Source organism: Rhinatrema bivittatum, chromosome 1, assembly GCF_901001135.1.
Source record: "Rhinatrema bivittatum chromosome 1, aRhiBiv1.1, whole genome shotgun sequence".
In the NCBI taxonomy this organism is placed as follows: Eukaryota; Metazoa; Chordata; class Amphibia; order Gymnophiona; family Rhinatrematidae; genus Rhinatrema; species Rhinatrema bivittatum.
This window is the reverse complement of record NC_042615.1, coordinates 761,556,192-761,583,305: the sequence shown is the minus strand read 5'-3', so window position 1 is coordinate 761,583,305 and position 27,114 is coordinate 761,556,192. Positions and strand designations below refer to the sequence as shown.

Sequence of the window (27,114 nt, the reverse complement as noted above, 5' to 3'; positions counted from 1 at the left end):
CATTTTACTGTTATCGGCCCGTTAGTGGCACAACAGTCTTTTACTGCTAAAAGAAAAATCCTTGCAGGGTTTTACCTGTCCTTATGTTGGAGGAAAAAAGAGAGAGAGTCCAGAGTCTTAGGTCTCTTTTCCTTAAATCTGGTTCTGTCAAGTCGGTTTCCTATTTCCAGCAGCCTCCTGTCTGTTTCCCTCGCCCTCTAGAGAATGGGCTGGGCATCTCTCACAGCAGGTCTCTATCTCCAGGGCCCTTAGTTCCTTTTGTGTTTTTACATTATTTTCTCCTCTTTTCTCTCTGAGAGCTGCTCTCAGGACTTTTCCAGTGTTCTTGATGGCTGTGCTGTCTCTGCTGCCAGTGCCTTTTGTCTGGCTCCTACAGAATCAAGCCATCATCAATATTGTTATATTGATGATGGCTTTCTTTATCTTTATATATATATATATATATAAACATATATCGGACGTGGAAGGACATTTACTACTTTTCTTACTTATATTGGCAGCAAGGTTTTGCAGAATCCAAAGCTATGTAATTAAATGACAAATTACAGTAACAGTCCATGGGCCTGCAGAGCACTACAAGACTAAGGCTATATATTCTTAGGTCACTATTCAGCCGCATGCTGTCTGGATAACTTAAGCCAGATATTCAGCGGCTGCATTGCAGAATCTAGCCAGTTAAATTAAAGTTAGCCAGATAAATGTATCCGGATAACTTTAGCACTGCCACACAGCACAATCAGACTTTCCCAGATAACTCTGGGTAGCTTGCACAGTAAGTCATCTGGATAAGTTTGGCCTGACCTAAATACCCCTGATTTATCTAGGTAAGTTTTATCCAGCTAAAAACTCACCTGGGTGAATCAGACACAGTCAGCATGGTGGAAATTTAAAATCTTGCGGTTTCCCTAAGACCATAAGTTAGCCAAAACCATATCGGCATCAGAATTTTCATGTGATGTAATAACCAACTGCTTTAGAGTCATTGATTGTAATGTTAGGATACAGTGAGCACAGTAGTGCAATAACTCTTCCCCTCATGAGATACATAAAATCAATCACAAGTTTTAAAATTTCGGAACATTTACACAAAAGCAAAGACATATTAAAGCATTACTTTCGGGGAGATTTAATCTTACCATTAGCACAGATGTTATGTGTCATTACCCTACTAAACATAAGAGTCAACTGGGGATGCCAGGGTCAAAGTAGCCATAATTCCAAATCCACATCCAAGCCAAATAAAACAGAGGGTCTCATGAGCAAAGCAGAGGATGTTCTGCCTAGTTAAGTTTTATACTGACCACATTTCCTCTGGATCATGGGTTTTTCATGCAACTGTCTACGCAAGGCTGCTTTACCTTGGGACCGGCTCCTGTACTTCATAAAACTGTTTCCCAGGGTGGGACTTCTGCAGGGTCCTCTGGTCCCTTCTGCACAGCCTCGGTCTTGACATTTATCTTCTTCTGTCACCTAAATGCAGAAGGAATAAAGGAAAGCTCTTAATAAGAAAAAGCTTTAATTTGTGGTGTGGAAGCAATTTATGAACAAGGGAAAGCAATGAAACTCTTTGCAAAACTTTATTCTAATTTATAAATAGTTTAAATGAAACAATAACATTTTAAAATTTTTTTATCAAACATCCAAGACTTATTTACACATGCCTAATGCATTCAAGAATATATTTAAATATAAAGTCATAAAACTCAAACTATATATATACCAATTATAAAATCTCATAACACAATCATTCCACACATTCAAATCACATATCATGCCCATCCATTCTACATAAAATTTTAGAAATATATTTTTTATATGTATAAATACAGAATATAGGGAATAACATTCCTTGCCTTCATTTTTCTTATACCTAGTGGAAACCATTTAACATAAATTTGTTCCTATGAGCTTGGACCAAAAAGCTTTCTAGGCATGTTTTGATGTTTCCTGGAACCCTGAATTTCAAAGTTTTGGCCCCTAGAAGAAAATCCTTAGATAATACTAAAAAAACCCCCATAAAACATTATGACCACATTCAACCATGGTTAAAGATCTTTTATGGTGATTTTAAGGCACAATTTTTAATATTTATTATGCATGTTTTTGATATCATGTGGTCTTGAAAGCTACTGTACGACAAAATCTTTGGATAATTCTTGTTGGCCCAATAAAATATGTCAAAATATGCAAAGAATCCACATTATTTTCTAGATGCAGATACGGAACACAGCACATAATCCTAGGAGAGGGAATTATATTATTTTAATCCAAACCCCTAACAGATTATGAACCAGTTAGCTCAAGATACAAGAAAAAACAATCCACAAATCAAAAAGTAGACAGAAACCACTTCAGAGGTCTTGCTAGGTACCTCAGTGATTTGGAGCTTGGGCCCATAGGCAGGGCTACTGCTACTAATACAATTCATCATGTATAAAATGCTCACTTGACATACACGGCGCCATACAGATACACATAAAGGCTGGCCCTAGGCCAAGTGAACTGGAACCTTGCAGCGGGTTTCTTCCAAAGAAGGAACAGAAGAGAGGTCCCCTCCTAAAACGTAGGCTCTCTCGACTTTTTCGTCCTGCTGCAATCAAATGGTGCCAGCTCCATTCAGGCAGCTTTCTCTCTGACACAACACTCAGCTGCATAGCTGGCTGAGTGGCAGCATCCCATCAGATAATGGGCTGCCCAGGTAGAGCAGACGCCCCTTCAGCTGCTCACCTTTGCCCACAGTACCGCCCTCCCCAGAAATTAATAATGAAATAAAATCAATCAAGACATTCCTTACCAACCACTCCCAACACCCCCCAGCTAGCCAGTCCATTCAATCCCCCACCCAGCCAGCTATCCCCCCCACCCCTAGCTAGCCAGTCCGCCAATCACTCTTCACCTCAAGCCAGTCTCTGTAAGTTTGTCTATCCCTCTCCCCACCTCCCTCTCTAATCTTGCTCCAATACCCACTCACTATCTCCACCCCCAGAACAGCTGATATGTACTTGCACCATGCAGTTCTCAGTGAATTAGAGCCATATGATGCCTAAACTCCTGCATTGGACTCTCAAACTCACAATTTCAGGAAACCAGTGGAGGAATACAGGCTCAAATTCAGAGATTCCCCTGTAGTAACGGAAGGCTTCAGCTATGTTGAGGTGCGGTGCCAGCAGCGAGAGAATGATGTCAGAGGCAAGGGCCCAGGTTACTGCTGCTTAGTGATGCTCCTGCTGCTTTATAGCTATTAAGATACATCTAAATCTGTGTATAAATACTTCTGTCATTAGATCATTCTTAATTTCAATAGCCAAAGGTCTCTCTCTTAGAAAGCTTCTGGGTATTCTTTTTTTGGTTTGAGATCTTGTCATCTGGTTTGGTTAAAGGGAGGGGATTTGGGACTGGCTCAGCACAAGTCTTCATATTTACCTAATTTGAACCTGTTTAACCTTACTGGAATGCAAATATTCACAAATCTGCATAAATACTGTGGCTAACCCTTCGGTAGGCCACTAGATGGCCCTAGGTCCCTTACCATCAGGACTAGTAACAGCATAGTGGGATTTTCTATTCCCTTTTCAGTCTCTCCAAAGAGCTGATGGTGATTGGCTATCCTAAGGGTAGAAGGTGGAGCTAAAGTTAGAGAGTGTATGGTCAGTTTGAGTAGGTTCTTGAAGAGTAAGGAGCTGGTTTTCTTTCACCCTGCTGAGTTGGGCCCACAAATCCAACTTGGTGTTTTTTCTTGCATTCAGAAGGGATTCCTTATCAGTACACACTCTGTTTGATAAGGTCTGCCTCATATTTTAAGAGAGAGAAGGTTTTGTAGATTTTGGACAGGTTTTTGATAAGTTTTCTCGTTCTGGGGAACACCCTGTGATTTGGAGAGGGACAAGCCCCAATCCAGAAAGCAGGGGCTAGAGACCTGTGAGCTACCCCTCTCTGCTCCCTAGAGGAAGCGAGACCAGTGACAGCACTACCCAGCATGAGATATATTGAACTTAGAAACATCTGGATTTTAACCCTTTTTGTTAGTGTGGAGGCTTTTTCCCACTCCTCTTCACAACTTGGAGGAAGGAGATAGAGAGCTTTAGTCAAGCCTGGAACATCAGGCTTTTCTCCCAGAGAAGTCACACAGAGAGGAAGGAGAGAACAGGATTGAAACATGAAGATCTGGAGCCTCCCAACTGGATCTCCGCCCCCAAAGGAATCAGGTCATAGGCTATTAGCAATGGACACAACTTTGGAATCAGGTAGGATCTTTTCGTGGCATGAGCTCCCTCAGAGTCACCAAACCAAGAGAAAAATGCAGCTATGACCCCCTTTACAGGGTTTCATGGGAAAAGAGAAGGAGTTGGGCAGATACACCCCACAGGTGTCTTAGAAAGCTTCAGTAAAGAGAAAAGACAACTGAAAAATGTAATATTGGAGTTCCAGAGTGAATAAAGGAACTGTAAGGACGGCCTTCAGGCCAGAAAGGAACCTGTGCCTGATTGGAGCCTCTGAGCAGAGTTGGGGAACTGCATCCCATCTACAGAAGAGGGAGTGAGTTGCCTTGCAAATATCCTATAAGGTGCTAGTAACAAATTGGATTTAAACTGTTGTGAATGCCAAAGAAGTTGGGCTTAGTCTAAGGCTGAAGAAAAATTTGTACACAGAACCGTGATTTGACTTTGTTCTGAACTCTTTGAAAAGGATTGAGAGGAAAACTCAGCTTTTGTTTCTGGAAGTGTGATTTCTGTGACTATTCCCCTTTGAAAATTAACTGCAAGGTCCATGGATATAAAATACCCATGAACTCTGCAGCTAGATGGGCTTTTTAAAACTGCATCCCAAATTGTTAAGAACATAACATAAGACATGCCATACTGGGTCAGATCAAGGGTCCATCAAGCCCAGTATCCTGTGTCCAACAGTGGCCAACCAAGTCGATTTCAATGTATTGTCCACTGTGACGGATAGATCTCTTCCCTGGGTGGTAACATTACATTACATTGCATTTCATTACAATTTTAATCTAAAAAAGGAGAAGCTCTAGGGTGATTCCAAAGCCAGTGCTTAAAAAGGAAAACCATTTTTATATTCCAAGCAAAGATAGTCGGGAAGACCATCATTTTAAGAGTTGAAAGGGAGTATTGAATTAACACACCAAAACAAACAACCAGGTGGCTGGGCCTAGGTGAAACCTTTATTAAGCTAATTCATGTTTTGAGAGGTGACGTTGCTTACATAGAGAGGGAAATGCTGAAGGAACTTTGCAACACACGGCTTATGGAAAGGACCCGAATAATCCTTAAAGCCTGCACCATCGAATGTTGGATAACTAGTAAAACTATTATTCTCACCCAGGAAGTTTTCTATGTTTATTTTAGCTACGGTGTTGTAAAACAGGTCCCAACTGAAGTCATGATCGGATTCAGGGATACTCGAATACCAATTTGATACATGCTACTATCTAAAAAAAAAACAACCTGTTCCATTACAAATGCATTTAAGCTGACAATATTTCTGGAAGGATGTAATGCAAAATCTGGTCCTAATTCTTTTTCTGGAAAATAAGACAGTCTTTACTAGAGAAAGATTGCTGGCAACTCTATACAGTTATTGCTTTTATGGATGTTCAGTTTCCTTAAGGAAAGAAACTGTGCTTGAGACTTTAATATTAGAGCGTGGTGAGTGACACAGAAATTAGCCTTGTGACAGATACCTAATATCTTTAAACACCTCAGGTCCTCTAGATTTCACAATCAGTGCAGCACAGTAGTAGTAAAAAGAGTATAATGTGTTCTGGAATTTTTAAAGCTGAATTTGGATGCCAGGAATGTTTCCAAGTTTCCATTCACGATACCCAAATATTGATGATTCTACTATTTTTCTCTCATTTTAAGACATTACCTCACATTATGGCATTACACGCAGTACTATAAATTACAGTTAAAAATCACAGAAAATAGCTTTAAGCTGTTCATATTTGGAATCAGTTGGTACTAAAAGAATTTAGACTGGAACCAAACATTTTAAAATTGAACCTTTTTTTTTTATTTTATTTCATTTCACTTGGGGTGAGGGGTGAAAAAAATAAGCGATAAAAGTTAGAGTGGCCATGCCTAACCCAAACACCTTCTGAATAACAGAAGGCTACCAAACCAAACTAAGGATGTACAAGTATTGGGAACCAGAGGTAGCCCCGGCCTGCAATGGCTGTGCTGCCTGAGAGGGATTATTATAGAAACATAATATGACAGCAGCTGAAGACAGGGCCCATGACAGCAGACATGTTTTCTCTTCCTGCTACAATTACACAGAGCCCACTTGGCCTCCAGCTTCATTTATTTATTCACAAACATTTGATATTCTTCCTTTTTCCTAGGTACAAAGCAGATTACATAGAAAAAGAAAAAAGCATTGAGCACATAGGTATTGAATGCATGTAGATGATAGTGAAATACACTGGGCATAAATAATGCATATCTATCTATCTATAGGTATATAGTAAGTTAAGCACTAGAAGACTTGAGATATATTAAGAACCAGTTAGATAGAAACAGCCCAGTAGTGGACAAATCTTGGGGAACTTATGGTTACAAAGATTTCAGGCAGGCAGATGATAGAGGGAAGAGGTTTTGCTGTGGAGTCCAGGGGAAGGCCTGGTTAAACTGTGAAGCTTTGATTGTTTTGTAGAGGGCAAGCTAAGAAGTTTCCAGACATAGCACTAGAAGTATTTTCTTCAGTGTTTTGGCATTTATGTTAGTCTAGCTGAAGCCAATGGAGGGGAGGGCAAAAGGGCTTGTTGGGAGGATCGAATATCCCTTGTGGGAGTGCAGGTGAATTGCAATTGGGAAAGATATTTAGGGGCCAGTCAATTCAAGCACTGGAAGACAAAACAAAGAGCTTTAAATTTTACCCTGATCTCAACCCAAAGCCGGTGTAGCTCTTGCAAAATTGGTATCACATGGTCAATGCAATTGGCTCCTATCAAAAGTCTAGCTACTGTGCTCTGCAAAAGCTGAAGATGCTTGAGACTATGCTGTGAGAAGCACGGAATAAAGAATTGATTGGTGATAAATGAGTGTATGGTGCTGGCTTGGTCACATCTCGCAATGTATGATGAATCTAGTACTGATACATAAAAGAGGTTTTTACTATGGTTGACATGTGGGTGCCCATTGAAAGATGGTGGTTGAGTTGCATCCTGAGACTGCATTTCTGGCCCACCAACCAGCTTTCAAATTATACAGAAATAATCACCCAATGCTCCATCACATAAAAATATATAACATCCTAGCTAATTGGATAATAAATGAACCAATACTCCCTAATATGAAAAACATAATCCAATGCCCTCAATACCATAACAGTCAGCACCTTTCATATCTTAGCTGCCAGTATCTCCCCAGTTTATTATTAAATGCAGGAATCCAAACAAGAACTAATTGGAAAATTGAGGCAAGTCATGATTTCACATGCTTGCATAAAAAAAGTCTTAAAGAGAGTGAACCTCTCAAGGCAATTGATTACAAAGAAATGGGCCTATCTAGGAAATAGTTCTACTGCAAGTAGCAAAGCATTTTGTAATCCTGAAAAGTGTTGAAGGACCAACAACCAGAAGGTCAACCTCCAGCCCAGATAGGAAGGGGTTTATGTCCCCCAATAAGTGTCATCTGATCCTGTTGGGGAAGGAGTGGATCTGTAACAGCTATTAAATAGGATGTAACCTGTACCAGCATACCCAGTTTCCATCTTTCTACCTGCCTGCTGTGATAATTATATTCTAGCACAATCAACTATACAGAACCATGTAACAGTAGATATAATATTGTTTTCTATTCCAGTTTCCCAAGTAAAGCATCCTTGCAAGCTGCCACAAAAGAGCTCTGACTCATTTCTGCTTCACAGTAAGTGTTTCTTCTGGAGGCATGAGGGTTCCTCCTGCACACACATCCAGTTCTGACCCTAAACATGCAGATCAGTCCAGAACTGGTACCAGACAAGGAGAGAAAAATCAAACAAAAAGAAGGCACTATCCACTGGGAAACTGTCCTATGTATTCACCGTCCTTCCTATAGAACACTTCCTTACATTATTCTGAATCTAGCCTCAGCCTCAAAGAGGAAAATTAGGTTCTTACCTTTGCTAATTTTCATTCCAGTAGTACCATGGATCAGTCCAGACAGCTGGGTTATGCCTCCCCTCCAGCAGATGGAGTCAGAGAGAAAACTGAAAGCACCCCCTATATACACTGGTGTGCCACCTGCGACCCTTCAGTATATGTGATATCAAAGCAGAAGTAATGAATTAAGCACTTTCAACACTGCTCTCAAGAATCCCCCTTTGTTTTTTGTTTTTTTTTTAAAACAAGTGACCAGATCACGGAGAAACATCCTTGAAAACAGATAAAACCAGACACAACAAATAGAACACCAAGAGTGTACAACAACACACGATACACTGGTATAACCGTCAAGGAAACCACAAACGTGCGGAAACCGACATAAAACCACTGAAAATCAGAGAATACGAGCGGACTCCCAGAACCCTGTGGGCGGGCGTCTGGACTGATCCATGGTACTACTGGAATGAAAATTAGCAAAGGTAAGAACCTAATTTTCCTTTCCCAGTACGTACCAGGATCAGTCCAGACAGCTGGGATGTACCCGAGCCGCCTTAACTGGGGTGAGACCCTGAGAGTCCCGCTCGAATCACACTGCTCCCAAAGGACTCTGCAGGAGGTCCCCGGACATCCAGGTGATAATGCCTGGAAAACGTATGCCAGGATTTCCATGTGGCCGCCCTGCATATCTCTTGGCAAGAAACCAAGTGATTCTCTGCCCATGAAGTCGCTTGAGAACGCAGAGAATGAGCCTTAAGCCCAGCGGGAACAGGCTTACCACAGCCAACATACGTGGACGCAATAGCACCTTTTAACCAGCGTGCAATCGTAGCTTTGGACGCTTGAAGACCCTTCCTGGGTCCATTCCACAGCACGAAAAGGTGATCTGACTTTCTAAAGTCATTCGTAACCTCCAAATAGCGTAAGAGAATCCGACGGACATCCAAACGCCTCAAGTCCCGACCCTGAGCAGACTGTAGGTCCTCGTCCGAAAAGGAAGGTAATTCCACCGTTTGGTTGACATGAAATGTGGAGACCACCTTAGGTAGGAAGGAAGGAACAGTTCGTAAGGAAACTCCTGACGCCGAGATGCGCAAAAACGGTTCCCTGCAAGAGAGAGCCTGAAGCTCCGACACCCGACGAGCCGAGGTAATGGCGACAAGGAAAACAGTCTTGAGGGTGAGATCCTTCAAAGAAGCCGCCTTAAGAGGTTCAAACGGAGCCGCACACAATCCACGGAGTACCAAGTTCAAGTTCCAAGACGGACAGGGAAGCCTGACGGGGGGACGCAAGTTTCTAACCCCTCGCAAAAAACGAGCCACATCTGGATGACTCGCAAGGGAAGAGCCTTCGACCTTACCCCTCAAGCAGCCCAAAGCCGCCACCTGAACTCGAAGCGAATTATACGCCAACCCCTTCTTCAAACCATCCTGTAAGAACATAAGGATATCCGCCACTGACGAACGTCTGGCCGAAGTACCTGCCGTGTCACACCAATCATGGAAAACCTTCCAAACCCTCGCGTAGGCAAGCGTAGTGGAAGATCGACGCGCCCGAAGGAGAGTAGACACCACCGCGTCCGAATAACCTCTCTTCTTCAACCGCTTCCTCTCAAAAGCCAAGCCGCCAGACAAAAATGATCCGCCAGATCAAAAAATACTGGACCCTGCCGAAGAAGATTGGGAAGATGACCGAGACGCAGTGGGCCGTCGACTGCCAAGTTGACCAGATCCGCGAACCATGGGCGCCGCGGCCATTCCGGAGCCACGAGAATCACCGGACCGTGATGGGACTCTATGCGCCTTAGCACTTTCCCTACCAGAGGCCACGGAGGGAACACATAAAGAAGAATGTGACGAGGCCACGGAAGGGCTAGCGCGTCCACCCCTTCTGACGCGTGCTCTCTTCTCCGACTGAAGAAGCGTACCGCCTTTGCATTTTGACGGGTCGCCATGAGGTCCAAGCGCGGAGTCCCCCAACGCCGCGCGATGAGAGCCATCGCCTCCAACGAGATCTCCCATTCTCCTGGATCTAGGTGCTGCCGGCTGAGGTAATCCGCCTGAACGTTGTCCACGCCGGCAATGTGGGTGGCCGCGAGACGCTCTATGTGCCTTTCCGCCCAGGACATCAACAGCGCCGCCTCGGTCGCAACTGCTTGGCTTTTTGTGCCTCCTTGTCGATTTATGTACGCCACTGTGGTCGCATTGTCCAACAGAACTCTTACTGCTCGTCCGCGTACCAGTGGAAGGAGACAACGCAAGGCCAGGCGGACCGCTCTGGTCTCTAATCGGTTGATGGACCAAGTCGCTTGGAGTGCCGACCAGTTGCCCTGGACCGCACGGGACTGGCAGACCGCACCCCAGCCCGACAGGCTGGCATCCGTCGTCACCACCAACCAAGACGGGGGTTCGAGGTCCACCCCCTGTAGGAGATTGGCTGGAGTCAACCACCAAGAGAGACTGGAGCGAGCCGGCTCCAGCAAAGGCAATTCCATCCCGTACTCCTCCGAGCGGGGATCCCAGCGAGATAGAAGTGCTCTTTGTAACGGACGCATATGCGCAAAAGCCCATTGTACCATTTCCATAGTAGACACCATATGACCAATGACTTGTAAATAATCCCAGACCGTGGGAATCTCGAGCTCTAACAGGCGCCGTACCTGAGTCATGAGATTGAGCATGCGTTGCTGCGGAAGAAAAACCTTGCCCACCAAGGTGTCGAACCGAGCTCCCAGGAACTCCAGCTGTTGGGTCGGTTCAAGTCTGCTCTTCGCGAAGTTGACTACCCAACCCAACCTCTGCAGCTGGCGCACCACTAAGGAGACCGCCCGGTTGCATGCCGCGTGCGACTTTGCTCGAATGAGCCAATCGTCGAGATAGGGATGTACAAGGACGCCTTGCCGGCGGAGGGAAGCCGCTACCACCACGAGAACTTTGGTGAACACCCTCGGCGCGGTGGCCAACCCGAAGGGGAGGGCGCAAAACTGGTAGTGGTCTCCCATCACCATGAACCTCAAGTACCTTTGATGCCGTTCTCTTATTCCGATGTGCAGATAGGCCTCTGTCAGGTCCAAAGAAGCCAAGAATTCTCCCTTGTGGACGGCCGCAATAACAGACCGGAGGGTCTCCATCCGGAAGCGGGGCACACGCAACGCCTTGTTTACTCCTTTGAGATCCAGAATGGGTCAGAAAGTGCCCTCCTTCTTGGGCACCAGGAAGTATATGGAATACCGACCCGTCCTGAGCTGGTCCCGGGGAACCGGAACCACTGCCCCCAGAGCCTGTAGATGGGCGACCGTTTGGGCTATAGCTACCTGTTTCTCTACGGGGCCGCACGGCGATATCAGGAAGAGATCCCGGAGGGGACGTACAAAATCCAACTCGTAGCCATACCGAACCACGTCGAGGACCCATTGATCCGAAGTAATTGCGGCCCACTCCTCCCAGAACCGGGACAACCGACCTCCGATAACGGGCACGGAGGAGTGGGCCCGCGCACCTTAATTGTGCGGGCTTGATGGCAGGAAAGCCTTGGGAAGAGCCCCCGCGTATAGGCCTCCTGCCGCGAAAGGAAGAAGAAGACCAGGCCTGGGATCTTGTCGCCTGCTGCCGCTGGGGAAGGGAACCCCCTCTCCCCCCACGGAAACGCCGTTGACCCCGAAAGCGAGCCCTAGCGTTACCAAACGACCGAGGTTGCCGAGGCTTATCCTCAGGCAACTTGTAAACCTTGTTGTCACCCAGGTCCTTAATGAGCTGGTCCAGCTCCTCGCCAAACAGCAGCTTGCCCTTAAAGGGGAAGGAACCTAACCTCGCCTTAGAATTGGCATCCGCCGACCAACGACGGAGCCAGAGCAACCTCCTGGCTGAAACCGCCGAGGACATAATGCGAGCCGACGTGCGCAACAAGTCATACAAGGCATCCGCTGTATAAGCGACCGCCGCTTCAACACAATTCGCCTGCTCAGCCGCGCCCAGAGGGAGCTCCTGCATGGTCAGCAGCTGCTGAACCCAGCGGAGGTTGGCCCTCTGCACAAGGCTGCTGCAAGCCGCCGCTCGGACCCCCAGTGCCGCCACGTCAAAAATGCGCTTTAATAAAACCTCAAGCTTGCGGTCTTGGAGGTCCTTCAACGCTATACCCCCTGTCACTGGGATAGTTGTATGCTTCACCACAGCCGTGACAGCCGAATCTACCGCGGGTGTCTTCAAAAGCTCCAAGGAATCCTTGGGTAAGGGATATAGCCTTTCCATGGCTCGATTCACCCGCAGGGAAGCCTCTGGGAGCTCCCATTCCTTTGAAACGATCTGTAAGACCTTGTGGTGAAAGGGAAAGGTCTGCGGGGGAGCTCTAATCCCTGCCATTGCGATATCCCCTGTAGACGTGTCCGCCTCCTGAGGCGGAGTCGTCAACTCTAGCTCCTGCAACACGTGGAGAATAAGGGAGCTTAATTCTTCTTTTCCAAACAGAGCACCTGGGGATCATCCCCAGCTACAGCCCCCGGATCGTCGGCCATCAGCAAGTCCGGAGCCCCCGGGGATTCCGGAGCGGCTCCTGTGTCCCCCAGGTCCTCAGCCCCACCCCCCCTCGGGCGGGGACCCTTGATCCCGGAGGACCCCACGTCCGGTGGACTCCCCCTTGAGACGGGGGCGGTCTTGGGAACCTTCGGGGGAGCGGGAGCCTCCGCCTCCCAGCCGGATTCTGCCTGCAAAAAGGCTTTGTGCATTAAAAGCACAAAATCGGAAGAAAATGGCACTGACCGTTTTAGATTTTTCTTCGGACCATCCGATGAAGGGGGGCCGCGAGGAGACCCCGAATCGGGCTGGGAGCACGGGCTCTGTGCCTCAGGAGAGGGAGGAGGAGAGATTTCCTCCTCCGATGCTGAGCATGCAGCCTGCCGCGTGGCCAAGATGGCCGCCGCACTCCTCCCCGGTGGAGGAGGGGCCGGAGGACGACTGCCTGAGACGCTGCTGTGCCGCTCCGGAGAGAGGAGAGAAGATCGGCTGCGGGCAGCGCTCGGCCCCCCCGAGGGTCCCTCGCTCCCGGGAACACATCGGGGGCAGAGACCCCTGCGGGAGAGTCGCGCCCCCGCCTCTCCACAGGTCAGGCAGACCGAAGATCGCGGCATCAGCACCGCGAACGGAGCAGCACGAAAAAATGGCGCCAAAAACTCTCAGAGAGGAGAGCCCCACAGCAAACGCGCGCCGGGTGAGCTAGCCACCCCCTCCGGGGTCCGAGCAGGCACAGGCAGGCCGGGGTCAGGAGAAATGAGCACACTGCCTGTCCCCAAAAGGACTTAAATGGCTCTGTAAGTAAAAACTTTAAACTTTAAACTTTTTTTTTTTTTTTTTTAAACCCCCTTCAGGACTAAAGCCTGGAATTGGGGGGGGAGGGTGACCGGCCCACCGGTAAGCTCTCCCCCAGCCTGCGGACACACTAACCCGGGAATATCAGGAGGGTACTACCCTCCGAGCCTGCCTCACACTAATCCCTAGCTGCGCAGCGCAAGACACTCACACAGACATTCACACAGACCGACAGGCAGACAGAGGAGAGAAAGGAAGCATCCAATGATCTTGTCCCCTGTCCTACCTTACTCTTTATATTGTATTTTTTTTTTTTAATTTTCCCAGGACCGAGAAAATAAAAACCGACCGGAGCAGGACCGCAGGTTATGCCTCTCAATCTGCTGGAGTCAGAGATTATACTGAAGGGTCGCAGGTGGCACACCAGTGTATATAGGGGGTGCTTTCAGTTTTCTCTCTGACTCCATCTGCTGGAGGGGAGGCATAACCCAGCTGTCTGGACTGATCCTGGTACGTACTGGGAACGTTGCTTACCTCTTCTCTGTTATTTATATCCTAAAGGTAATGACATTTCTGTCTTATTCTCTTATCCCTCCTCTCCGTGATTACTGGCTTAAATAAGAGCAAGGATTCCAAAGCAGACAGACAACAGGAATCCCAGCGAAGACTGAAAAGGTGAGGGTGATGCATGCACAACACAAAAAAGACAAGATTCGTTGAATTTGGGATGGGGGGGGGGGGTGGTGATTCATTGTTTATTAGTTAATGACAGTGATTGCTAAAGCAAAGTTGAGTTTCTTTCCTTGCTCTCATGGCCAAAAGATAGTGAAAAAAATATTCACGTGGACCGAGAGGAATGTGATTTTGTTTTTGTTCTCTCTTGAAAAATGCCATGTCCGGACTCAATATGAGCTTAAACAATATCTGCAATCTGGACCAGACAGGCCCATTATTTTGAAAATAATTTCTTTAAAGGCTGAGATAACCTTGGGCTAGACTATACAAAGTACAATTGGGAACTACTTTTCATCAGTATGGGCTCTGGGTTGTCCAAAGGCAGATTTATTTTTGTTACTTTTAACCAGAAGAAATATATAACTCTGCTACTACTGCACACAATGAATAAAAACCATATCAGGGTATTAATTTTAAAGTGGATTTAGATGGAATTTCAAGAGCATCCATCTGGATATAACACTTGTCAGCTAGCTCATCCGGTTTGTATGATTCCAGCATCTGAGGCCATTTGAAGTATTTCTGTGGAATGTACTTTCTTTTGAGCTCCCCATGTGTAAACAGAATTTCAATGTCACCTAATTTGGTTCCAATTTCCTACACATTCTAACCCAGGGAAATAAATATTCTGCAGATGTGGAATAAAATAAACCTCAGAACAGTACAATTGGCTTCTTAGCTCCATGTTAATTCCTACTAGCCTGCAAAGCTAGGATACTGTTCTTTTCATTTTAATAGCACACAGAGTTTATTTGTAGGGTATGAAACAGCTCATTTCCAAAACTCGTGGCAGATGGCCATGAAGCCCCAAAGAAAAACCAGCATCCACTATATCTGCTAGTGTGTAAAATGCAAACTTGCAATGAAGAAAGGACTATTCAAGTGACACTTGCAATTATACAATCCTGAAATCATTATTAGACTCCTATTGATCCGTCCCTGCCCTGGATCCACATTCAAGAATTGGTCCATTTGCCCTTTAATGGCATTATTTGTACATTTCGTTAAATATATCATGGGGGATCATATTCAGGAGGACGGGTGGTGGACAAGTTATCCAGTTAAAGCTAGCCAGCTACCTTTCCCTGTATATTCAGTGGGATAAACGTCCCGATGAATATACTTGACTAAAGTTATCCAGATACTTAACTAAAGTTATAGCCATTTAGGTTTTTTCAGGATTCAGGTTTGTGTTGTTAGATAACTAGCTACTTATAAGTAGCTCTGTCAACAAAAAAAACAAAGGCTGGAAGAAAAAGTAAAGGCCCTGTGGCTCAATTTGCAGTCTTGGCCACAAAGTTGTAGATAAGCTCCGTCGGAACATGCTCCCCCTACCCTCAATCCTCAATCACCTTTTAAATTTTTTAAAATGTACAAGGGTCCGCTGCTCTCTCTCCCATGCCTCTTCTTTGGTTCTCTCAATAATAAAAAAATACAGCTGCACCGGACCCTTCCCCTCCACCTCCCCGCAGTTTGAATATCTTCGGGGTGGTACTCCCCATGCCCCGGACCCTCCCCCATACCTCAGAACCCTAAAAATCTCTGCGGGAAGCGGGATCTGAACTTACCCACTTCTTTGCGATCTCCAGCGCAGTAATCTGTCTAAACGGCTTTTGAAGATTGACCTCCATAAGGGGAAAAAGTGCCAACAAATGGAAACAGTGTTTGAATATCCTGCACTCCGGTGCAGGACTTCTTATTATGATTACAGGCAAAGGAAAAAGCCAATTCACAGCTGCAACCTTCCATGGCCTCAGTCACTTGAAGTAAAACAAAATGGTCTGTCTGCGTAAGCAGTTTTTGTAAGTGGGCATTCGTTTTTTTAAGAAGAGTTCCAGAATCTTTTCAGTTACAACAACCTTTCGTAAACCGGTGCCTAGCATTTTGCTCACTTCATCTCTTCTTCGGATTTAAAGCACACACATACCTGTTTCTCCACAATCTCCATTTCTGCCCATTAGAAGTGCAGTCTCCTTTGTTATGTTTAAAGTTTATTGATGTTGCACTAAGGGTAGTTGGTCTTAACCACAAACTGATCTGAGCAAATGAACCTCTTCAGCTTAAACATTCCATACATATCTAGTGTTTTATAAAGAACACTTGACTAAAACCTTGCATTTCCCTACATTTTATCCCATGACTCATTTCTACATCTCCCCTTTACTATCTTTTGCTTCCCAAATTACCCATCTGCCCTCTAACCAAACGCTTTCAAATACAATAGTCTCCTAATCCCTCTTGTGAAGTAAGTGTTATCAGAATAACAGTGGATGCACCATGAGCTGGATGCTATTCCACGCTCCCAGTCATGTATGGCGGGGTCTGACTAGGGCAGGACAACATGCAACATGGCTGAGCCTTTCGCCTCTCTTTCTAACCTGGCTAGGAGGAGTGGAACAGGGGCTACCACTATTCCTCTTACACTTAAAACAGCTGCAAGTCCTTGTGTGGCTGCAAAGTAGACTGACAAATGTAAAATAGTTGCTGTATAATGTTAAACTTAATTGGCTTTATTCAAAAAGAATATAATTAGTTAAGAGCCACAGGAAAAAAAAGAGAGAAGCTGAGTGGGCCTTGCGGTCTGATTACTCAACTCCCTTCCCCCCACCAAAGTGATTCCAAAGCTTGGGCCTGTGTTCTGAACCCCCCTCCCCCCCAAAAAACCTTCAAAGCGTAAGCCTGGTGACTCAGCACCCCTCCTCACTAGGTTTTTCTAAATTACTGCTGCTAGTCCTTGCCGTTCACCCACTATCTCCCCTTTAAGCCCAGCTTAATCTTCCCACCCTAGCTTGTACAGCCCCCAAAAACAGGGTTTCCCCGTTCCCCGAGTCCAGGTGGTGCACAAGGTCTCACCAGGCCTCCTACAAATTAAAGTCTCTTCAAGACCAAAATATTCCCTGGGTGCAAACCTTACTCACCAAGGAGTGGATAGGAAAGGCAGATCCCTGACCCAACTCTAAGACTATCAGAAGGGTTTGCTCAATATTTCAGAGCAGACCCAAAAAAATCTAAACCAAGCAAACGTTCCTCTACACTTCCACTAACTTGAAGGACCGACTACCGTTCGGTCCTTCAAGCCATACTATTCTCAAAGATTGACTATTGTAATGCGTTGTTGCTTGGTCTCCCTGCTTCTTCTACCAAAACCTCTTCAAATGCTGCAAAACGCCGCAGCCAGGATCCTCACAAACTCTCGCCGCATGGACCACATCACACCGATTCTAAAAATACTCCACTGGCTACCCATTCGCTACAGAATTCTCTTCAAGACACTGACCATTATTCACAAAACCATATTTCAGCAATCCTCTCTCCAACTCACCATACCCCTTAAACCACACTCCTCAGCAAGACCTACCAGATCTGCATACAGAGACTCCCTCCAGGTTCCCCCAAAAAAATCCGCTATACACAATGCCATTGAAAAATGAGTGCTATCAACTGCCGGTCCGCATCACTGGAACTCTCTCCCGCCAGATCTCCGCCAGGAACATTGCCATATCACTTTCAGAAAAAAATTAAAAACTTGGCTGTTCGCCCAAGCATACCCCTGAAGAAACCGTAGGGTCACCCCCACAGTCACATGCCCCGCGGTTGCGTCCTCTTTCAGCAACTCAAAGGAACTGTTTTCGGCTAACTGCACTTTAATATAACTTGCCTAATATTACACACGATGTAAATTTGTATATAATGCTTACCATGTAAGCACTTATGTTTCTGATTATTTGCTCTGTTCTCCAGTTAGAAATTGTTTAACCTATCCTCTTTTCTCTAACAGCCAAGCTCCACATTCCCTGTTATAATGTAATTTCTTGTTTTCATTGTTAACTGGTTTTAACTGTTTTTTCCCCCCTAGTTCATTGTAAACCGGTACGATAAGACCTGGTCTTGAGCATCGGTATATTAAAAGAATTTAAATAAATAAATAACGTTAAAAATCAACTCACATTGCCCTAAGAGCTCCAGCCAGGGGGATGGCCACTCCAGCACCCTTTGAGGGAGGGGCTGCATTTGAATGGTACTTGTCCCTTACAGCCTAGTCTTCACTGATCTAGCTGGTACAGAAGAATCCCGGACTTATTGGTATGGTGACTGTAGGGGTCCACTACACTAATATATTTGTGCTATGTCTTTTGAAATTCCTACAGAACTGGTGATCCATAGCGCTACAGACATGTATAGTGTTTTAGTGAAGATGAGAGGTGGATATACAGTATATATAACTGTTTCTATGCATGTGAAAAGTGTGTGGTCTACAAAGTATTAGAGGTGTGACTGAAAGTGTGTATAAGAGAAAGGAAACAAAGTTGTGAGTGAAAGAAAATGATGCTTATGTTTGGATATAGCAGATGCTGTGATTGTTGTGTAGGTTAAAGTTAGGGTATGCAGAAATGTGTTGACGTCTGGATGTGGATCCTTGGGCCGACCGGCAAGAAGAGACGGTCGGAAGGCAGACACACACAGCGAAAGATGGAACTTCACCTGGAAACCCGTGACCCCACCAGAGGAGCTGTTAAGGCCCGGGTCGCTAGGACTTAGGTGGCTTCGCCCTGGAAGTCCGAGGTCCCCCCAGGAGGAGCCTGTAGGGACCCGGACCGCTGGGACTTAGGAGAAACGCTGGCGTGGACGAAAACCTGGAGTGGACTGTGGTCAGGACTGGCAGCAGAGGTCAGGAGCGGGAAGACGAACCGGAGTCTGGGCAGGCAGCAAGAATCAAATCCGTAAGACAAACCAGGATCAGGACAGGCAGCAATCAGGCAGAAGCAAGAGGAGCGCTGGAACCGGTACACAGAATCAGGAACTCAGGAACAGCAACTAACTCTCCGAAGAGTGACCACGTTGCAAGGCAAAGCAAGAGAGGAAGCTGCGAGTTTAAATCCCCCGCTGGTGCTTACGTCAGAATAGAGGGCGGTTCAGCACTTCCGGGTGCTGGACCTTTAAGAGGGCTGGCCTTGCGCGCGCGCGCGCGTTCCCCTGCAGGGGGAGGAGCTACCAACAGGTCGAGCCGGCGTCTCCACCAGGAGGACGCCGCTGCCATGCGGCCAGGCCCACCCGGAATCATGCGGCTCGCAGCGCTGGGGAGAGACCCGCGAGGGAGGTAAGGACCCGGTCGCTGTGCAAGCGACTGGGGCTGTAACAGAAATGTTTTTAAAAACAAGCACCACTAGGCCCAGCAGGAAACGTGAACATTTTCCCTTTAAAAGCACCTTCACTTGGAAACATTTAGGCAGCATCTACAAACAGAAGCAGCTTCTTAAAAATGTGGTGTTTTGTGATACAGTAAAAGAAGAGGGTTTGCTGGAGGTGGCCTTCCTAATTTTCAACAAGTGTCAAACAGATTGAAAAGGATAGCATTAGCTCCCATCGGAATTAATGGAAGTTGTGCAGCTGCAGTCAAGCTTTGGCCTAGACCTAAGCCAGTCTGAGTGGGTCTAAAGCCTGCCAGGGTTGGTTGAAATATGTGTATGTGTTTGTGGCTATGCCCGTGGGCAGAATGGAGAGCGTTAATAGAATCTGTACAGCATGCCTTCTTCCTGCATGCTCGAAATATTATTTTTCAGTCCCTGACAAATATTTCCCAAGCATCTATTTTTCTGGCAGTTGCTATTCATGTTTTTTTAAAAGCCTACTTACTTTCTACAGAATTATATCTGGATAAGCCTCAAAGAACAAATTTGCAACAAGTCTACACAGATACTAGTACTATCTACTGATCTGGGGATAAACTTGCATACTGTAGAAAATTTTCATTTTTTTTACATCTCACATATACTACAACATGCCAATAGAGCACAAAACAGTATGGGATAATCACTACATTCAAATGCTTTCGATAGATATGAGAGAAAAGTTGAGAGATCTGCTGGAAGACCCAAGAGGAATTGTGAGTTTGGTTGCATTTAGGAATTTTACGGGCACCTCTACCAAAAGAGGATGAATATCAACTGGGTAGACTGAATGGGCCATTTTCGTCTTTATCTCCCATCATTTACTATTTTACCAATGTCCTGGGTCTTCAGGTCTTTTCATACCGACAAACCTTGGGAGAAAGCTTTAATGAATTAAGCTCAGTAAGCGTTCTTTTCAACATATACCACTAAACAGCAGTAAAGTACTATGTGACTTGCCAGTTTTGGCAAGGTGATAATCATAAAAATCAAGATACATCAGCAGAATATAAGGGTAAAGGATTTTTACTCCAGCTAAAGAGGACATCAAAATTTGTCTACAAAGTGTCGGACACCTCATGCCAGGATAGTTGATAAGATATTTTATTTTTGGACACATAATTTCCAATGAAAATCGGGTTATAATTTGCACATTTAAACCCATCCTATTGAGCACCTCTATTGTTTGCTGCCAAAAGAGCATGATTATTGCTGGCATACATGCATGTGATAACTCACAAAGGATAGGCATATTTTCTTTGATATCTCTGTTCCTGTTTTGCACCTCAACAGCTAATTTTTTTTTCTTTGCTTATGACCAGGGGTGGTTCTATAATGAGGCAGGGTGAGGGAGCCGCTTCAGGTGGCAAAATTGCCCCTGAAACCTTCCTGTCACAGCCGCCTCACCCACATACCTAGGAACTCTCCGGATTTGGCCAAGAGACTCCAGAATTCTGGGCAGTGGCATACTGGGGGGGGGGGGGGGATATTTTCCCATCCCACTCGGTGGCTGAACTGAAGATGTACTGTGCATTTGGACTTCTTCTGAAGATGATTTTAAACGTTTTTACAATGGTTGAATAAACAGAACCTACATTTACAGTTTACTGCGCAATAACCAACGCTCTATTTCTTTTTTAGATATTTTGTTGGTTCGTGAAGGTCCTAGAATTGGGACGACTTTGTATAGGAAGGAGACCGATCGGAATCACTTTTACATTATTCCAGCTATCATCCAAGAAAACTCAAAGAAGGCTTACCGATTTCCTAATTTCTGAGACTTCAAAGGATCTGTTCAAGTGATGTGGAGTTCCGCCAACAAGCATCCGATTTAAGTGTAAGATTTTCCCAAAAGGGATACCCCAAATCGGTACTAAAAAAAGCCTTCAAACGGGCTTTGTTTGCAGATAGGAATTTGTTACTTCAATACAAGCAGAAACCATTTTGCCTGAATTTAACGTGTGATGAAATACTGTGCATACACTAATGAAGTTGTTAAGATTGTAAAATCTCATTGGCAAGTACTGGCATTACATAAAGTGTTTCAAATTATTCCAAGATTTGCATATTCGCGAGCACAAAATATCAGAGATTTGGTTGTTAGATCTGCATTTGATTCGACACCTCCAAAATCAAAAGGTGGGGGACACCTCAGTTGTGGGAAGTGTGACATGTGTGCCTTAACCATGACCGGACACCAGTAGAAGTCTCCAAATTTGGATATTACAGTGGATTTGATAGCATCTACCACATGTGATGCCGAATGAGTTATATATGTGATACAATGCCCTTGTGATCTGGTGTATATAGGGAGGATGAAGAGAAAAATTCGCACCAGATTGATTGAACATAGAAGCTGTATCAAAACTTCCAAATTAACAGCGCCTCTAGTACAACATTGTTTACAAGCTAACCATAGTTTTATGGACCTCAAATTGTCTGTTTTGGAACAATTACAACAGGGGACTAGAGGAGGAGATATCCAAGCATGTTTAAATAAACAGGAACATTTCTGGATCTTCACACTGTATTCAGTATACCCTGAAGGTCTGAACGAAAAAATTAATTGGTATTCGTTAATTTGAACACTGTCTTAAACGAGTCGAGATTGGGATAAAGAAAACAATATCTCCTTTTGGACTTTAGAAATAGAAGACCATCTTGAACTGTTTGCGACGTGATTTATTTAAATGCAATTTAAATTCGTTTTTGGTTCTCTAACATTATATAGTTATGTGATCTGGAAGAAGATTGATTGAGAAGCTACATTGTTTCGAACTAGAGCGAAGAGATGACCCTGTTGGAGACTAGTTGTACAATCTTTATCCTGCAGGAAGGACAGAAATTGCCGTGGATAGACGGCGTGGTTAGATTTTTTGGGAATTAGGAATTAATTCTGTTTAAGATTGGCTATGGTGTTTTGTGACGGGTTTTGTGATATATTTTTTTATACTGAACAAAGACGACCTAGTTGATGACTATCTGAGTGATCCTCATAATGTTGTGGTACAATAGAGACTATTTGTGCTGGAGAGGATACATTATTTCTGAAGGAAGGACTAATAGTTTTGATTGAGGAGAGAAGACTTAGTTGAAGACTACTCGAGACAAATTTTTCATGTCTGTATATCTTTATAGTGGAGTAGAGACGGCCTGATTTGTGACTGCTGAGAGTTCACATCATTTCCGGAGGAAGGATAAAAGGCCCCAAGAGTCGGCCATGTTTTTGAATTGGTGAGTCTGAGTTCAAACCGCAAAAATAATATTTACAGAAGCCATGTTTGTGCCATGAAGGGAAGATTTGATTTGGTGATACAAAGCTTGGAGTAGACAATTCCCCTGAAGTAGGACCTTCGGGTTCGAAACGCAATCGCATTGGGACTTTAAAGTTGAACATTGTCTTCTATGAGATAAGCATCATTTCACCTGGAAAATATATGGAGGAAGGGATTGTGTGACATTGATACTATTGATCATTCTGGACTTTCCCATGAGAGATGATTTGTTAACAGTGAAGTTCCCTAAGGCTTGGCAGTATTTTAATTGCAAGTGATTTTTACAAAAACCGAAGTAAATACCTAAAAATATTGGAGTTATAAAGTAATGTGACCTATGACCAACTGTGAGTTTGACTGATATACAAACTCCTTGCGTATGGGTCCTACAAATCAAACTATATAAGTTGAAGTGATTGAATGTGTGGCTATTTGAAATGATATAAAAGTGAAACCAGTTAAACCAATTTGTATTTTTTATTAATACTCTAAGGTTCACTGGAGTACACCGTGGGGTGTTTTTTGGGCCAATTTTTGTGAACTGAAGAAAGCACATGGCCACAGGCAATGTACCCTAATCTGCAGTCGTGTGCTGCCGCACACAGCTTGTCCTCTTCTCCGCACTCCCGGGCGCAATAAGACCAGCAGGGCTGTGGAAGAGGAGAAAAGGTTCATGGCCGCCAGGAGATCCTATCCCGCCCGGCAGCCCAATTGAAAGAGGCCACAACTGCCGGGGGATCCCATTCCGCCTGGCAGCTCAATTGAAAGAGGCCCCAGCCGCTGAGGGATCCCATCCTACCCGGTGGCCGAAATGGAGGAGGCCCTGTGGCCACCAGGGGATAGCATCCTTCCCAGAGGCTAATAGAGGAGACCACAGCTGCTAGGGGATCATGTCCTACCCAGCGGCCCAACTAAAGGAGGCCCCGTGTTGGCAGGGGATCAGTCCGGTACACCCTTTAGAGAGAGTATGTGTATATTTATGTGTATAAGCATGTGTGTCAGAGAGAGGAAGTGTGTGTGTGTACATGTAAGCATGTTCGCTGAGAGAAAGGAAACACGTGTATATGTGTGCTTGACAGAGAGGAAGCCAGTGAGAGATTGTGTGTGTGTGTGTGTGTGTATAAGAGGGTAGTGGGGAAGTTGTGTGTGTGTGTGTGTGTGTGTGTGTATATGAGAGGGTGTGTGTTTAGGTGTATATGTGTATATATATGAGAAAGGTGTTTGCGTGTGTGTATGAGAGAGTGGGTATGTGTGTATGTGTATATATGAGAGGGTTTTTGTGTCTGTATATGTGTTTCTATGAGGGACAGTGCCTGCGCACATGTGTGTGTATATGTGAGAGAGTACCTGTATATATGTGTGTGAGAGAAGTTAAAGTTTGTGCATCCTCCTCCAGTCCACGACAATCTCAGAAGGACTGGAAATCTAAAGTTCCCAGGTATGGAGAGTGTGAGATTTTATTTTAATATTTGTTAGTTTTAATTATTGGATGTGATGTATCTGCTGTTTGAAACATTTTATTAATGTTCAATAATATTTGAAACATTTTTATAACGTGTTTTTAATTGACTGAATTTATCAGCAGATTTGACATTCTTTTTATTGGTATGTTTAATATTTCTTGATTGTGTTTGCATTGCTTACAGACGGGCCGATACAGTAAAGTCCGCGGGAGAGTTCCTGACGCGCGCACAGGCCACTCTCCTGTGCGCGCAATTCAGAATGTAAATTAGGCCCGGCAGTAAAAACAGGCAAAAGGAGGCGCTAGGGACACTAGCGCGTCCCTAGAGCCTCCTTTTGGACTGGAGCGGCGGCTGTCAGCGGGTTTGACAGCCGACGTTCAATTTTGCCAGCGTCGGTTCTCGAGCCCGCTGACAGCCACAGGTTCAGAAACCGGACGCCAGCAAACTTGGGCGTCCGGTTTTCGAACCACGGGCCGACTTCAAATTTTTTTTTTTTTTTACTTTTTGCAACTTTCGGGACCTCAGACTTAATATCGCCATGATATTAAGTTGGAGGGTGCACAGAAAAGCAGTTTTTACTGCTTTTCTGTGCACTTTCCCAGTGCCCAAAGAAATTAGCGCCTACCTTTGGGTAGGCGCTAATTTCTGAAAGCAAAATGTGCGGTTTGTCTGCACATTTTGTTTTCTGAATCGTGCGGGAATACCTAATAGGGCCATGAACATGCATTTGTATGTTGCAGGCGCTATTAGGTTCGGGGAGTTGGGCGCGCATTTTCGGCCCCTTACTGAATATTGGACATGTCAAAAATGCGCGTCCAATAGAGGGTTAACAGTGCGCTCCAATACTGTATCGGCCCAAGAGTTTGGCTTCCTGTGATTTCCAGTTCAGTTTTTGTCTGCACGTTTCAATTTATATTTTATGATCACTTTTATTCTGTATTTGGTGAGAGTTTATCTGTGTTCTGCTTGTTTGACTGAGGCTTTAGGTATTCTGCTAGCATGTAGTTTCCGTGTAGGGATTTACAACAACCTGGCTTTAATCTGTTTTCTTAATAGGTAGTGTAATGGTGTTTAGGGCCTGATGTAATATTTGCAGTATGGCTTTTTCATAGGTCGAGTGCTGGCCATTATGATATGGAAGGCTTCCTATATTGTAATTGTAGTTCAGTTTATTCCTGGCTTTCTGTGGGTGAAGTTCACACCCAGTGCACTTTACCATAGGCCTAATACCATATGGGATCCAGTAAACCACCTTGATTACTATGAGAAGGGTAGTTTATTAAGTCTATTGTTGCGTCCGTTGCTGCTCGACGCCCTCACTCCGCCTTCTTTACCTCTGTGGTGACTCCCTCCGGGTCTGATGGACGGCTGGCTGCCGCAGCATCTCCATGCCATCTCCCTCCAGCGTCCCCGGACCGGCTCAATGTTGCAGATTCGCCATGTTGCCTGATGACCTAGTGCGTGCGCTCTGATTGAAGTACCAGCAAGGGTGCGAACCTCAGGGGCATCCCCCTGAGATGACATCGTCCGCTTCCAATATTTAAAGGTCTCTAATTCACTATCTAACTGAGTTAGGAAGGGGATTGCTTCGGCTTTACTCCCAAGCTACTCTGCCTCCTCGGACTTACCAGAGGTACCCGCTCCTCGGGGGCCTCGCTCTTTTCTTTACTTTCAGATTACAGATAGGAACCAGTACTCGCTCCTCGAGGGCCCATGTTCCTGGACTCTGAAGATTCTCTACTGGCTGGAAGCTATCGCTGCTACAAACAATTGTGAGTTACCATCTCTCTCTCAGAGCTTTCCCTGGAACCAGGTACTCGCTCCTCGAGGGCCTAAAGCTTTCCAGCTCCTGAGCTTCCTTGAGACCTTAAGTGAGTTTTTTCATCTAGTTCTGTTCATGAACCTTGTCTCAGCCCTAAGAGAGAGTGTGTCACACACTCAGAGTCCCAGCATTCACCAACCTCTCACACCCCCAGGGGGCAGATCCTGGAGAAGGCTGGGAGGCAGGCAATAGGGAATGGAGGAGTCCTATTTCTAGACCCAGGAGGTGGGGCAGCCAAAGGTTACCCCGCCCCCATTAAACATTTCTCCGACACCCCCTCGTGTGGATGCTGAAGATTGAGAAAAAAATAACGGGTCCAAAAACTAAGTGGTTAGAGCAGTGGGCTACAAACAAGGAAGCCAGGATTCAAATCTTATTGCCATTCCTTGTGAATCTGAGCAAATCACTTCACCCTCCATTGCCTTCCCCCTGCCCTGGCCCTCGGTGATTTCACCTATACTGGGCCATGGGGGGGGGAGGGGCACCATTTCATCCTCTGCCTCAGGCAGCAGATTGCCTTGAGCCACCCCTGCTTATGACATTATCATAATCTGCACCAAAGTGCTCTGTAAAATTAGGGATAAGATTTGTAGGGGATTGGTGTTCACAAGAAAGAAGTACACAGTGAAAACAAAGAAAATATTAAAAACAAACTATCTATAAAAGTAACTGCATTCATTTCCAAACCACTTTTGTCTCATTTTCTGTTTGTCGCACCCAATATTGCAAATGGATTTTGGCACGTACAGGCAGATCAACACACAATAGCTTGCATTTGAACTTTTGAGTTAAGGACATCCTGTTTCTGCAGTATCAAAGCATACAAGATCACTGCAGGTCAGAGCAATTACTGTTTACAGCCACAAACCGGAATTCAGAGAAACAGCTCAACCGTCTGATCACAATAAAAGTCTGCAACGCTTATAAACACAAACCAAAAGAAGTACATGTATGCAAAGTCAGAACGTTCATCCCAATGAAAATCCTATACTTTCCTAAATCTTTTTAATAAATACTATGGTATGATGGTGAAAGTGGCAGTCAATGATCATAGAGTAATCATATATCATAGATAAAACTGCATGGCATCTTTTGTGAAAAAAAATCTTGATATATATATCTATATCTATATCTATATATACACACACACATACATACACATTTATATCTATATATACACACACACATACATACACATATATATAGACGTGTGTATATATATATATATATATAAACACACTGCATATAGA

General features: G+C 45.0%; 1 protein-coding gene across 1 annotated transcript in view; it reads right to left on the bottom strand.

Annotated features, from left to right (window-relative positions):
- PDZD2 (PDZ domain containing 2) overlaps positions 1-27,114 on the bottom strand; it is a 718,708-nt gene that overhangs the window by 185,675 nt on the left and 505,919 nt on the right. The window contains 1 exon segment of the mRNA XM_029579361.1: positions 1,359-1,470. Within this exon segment, the coding sequence (XP_029435221.1) occupies positions 1,359-1,470 (112 nt within the window).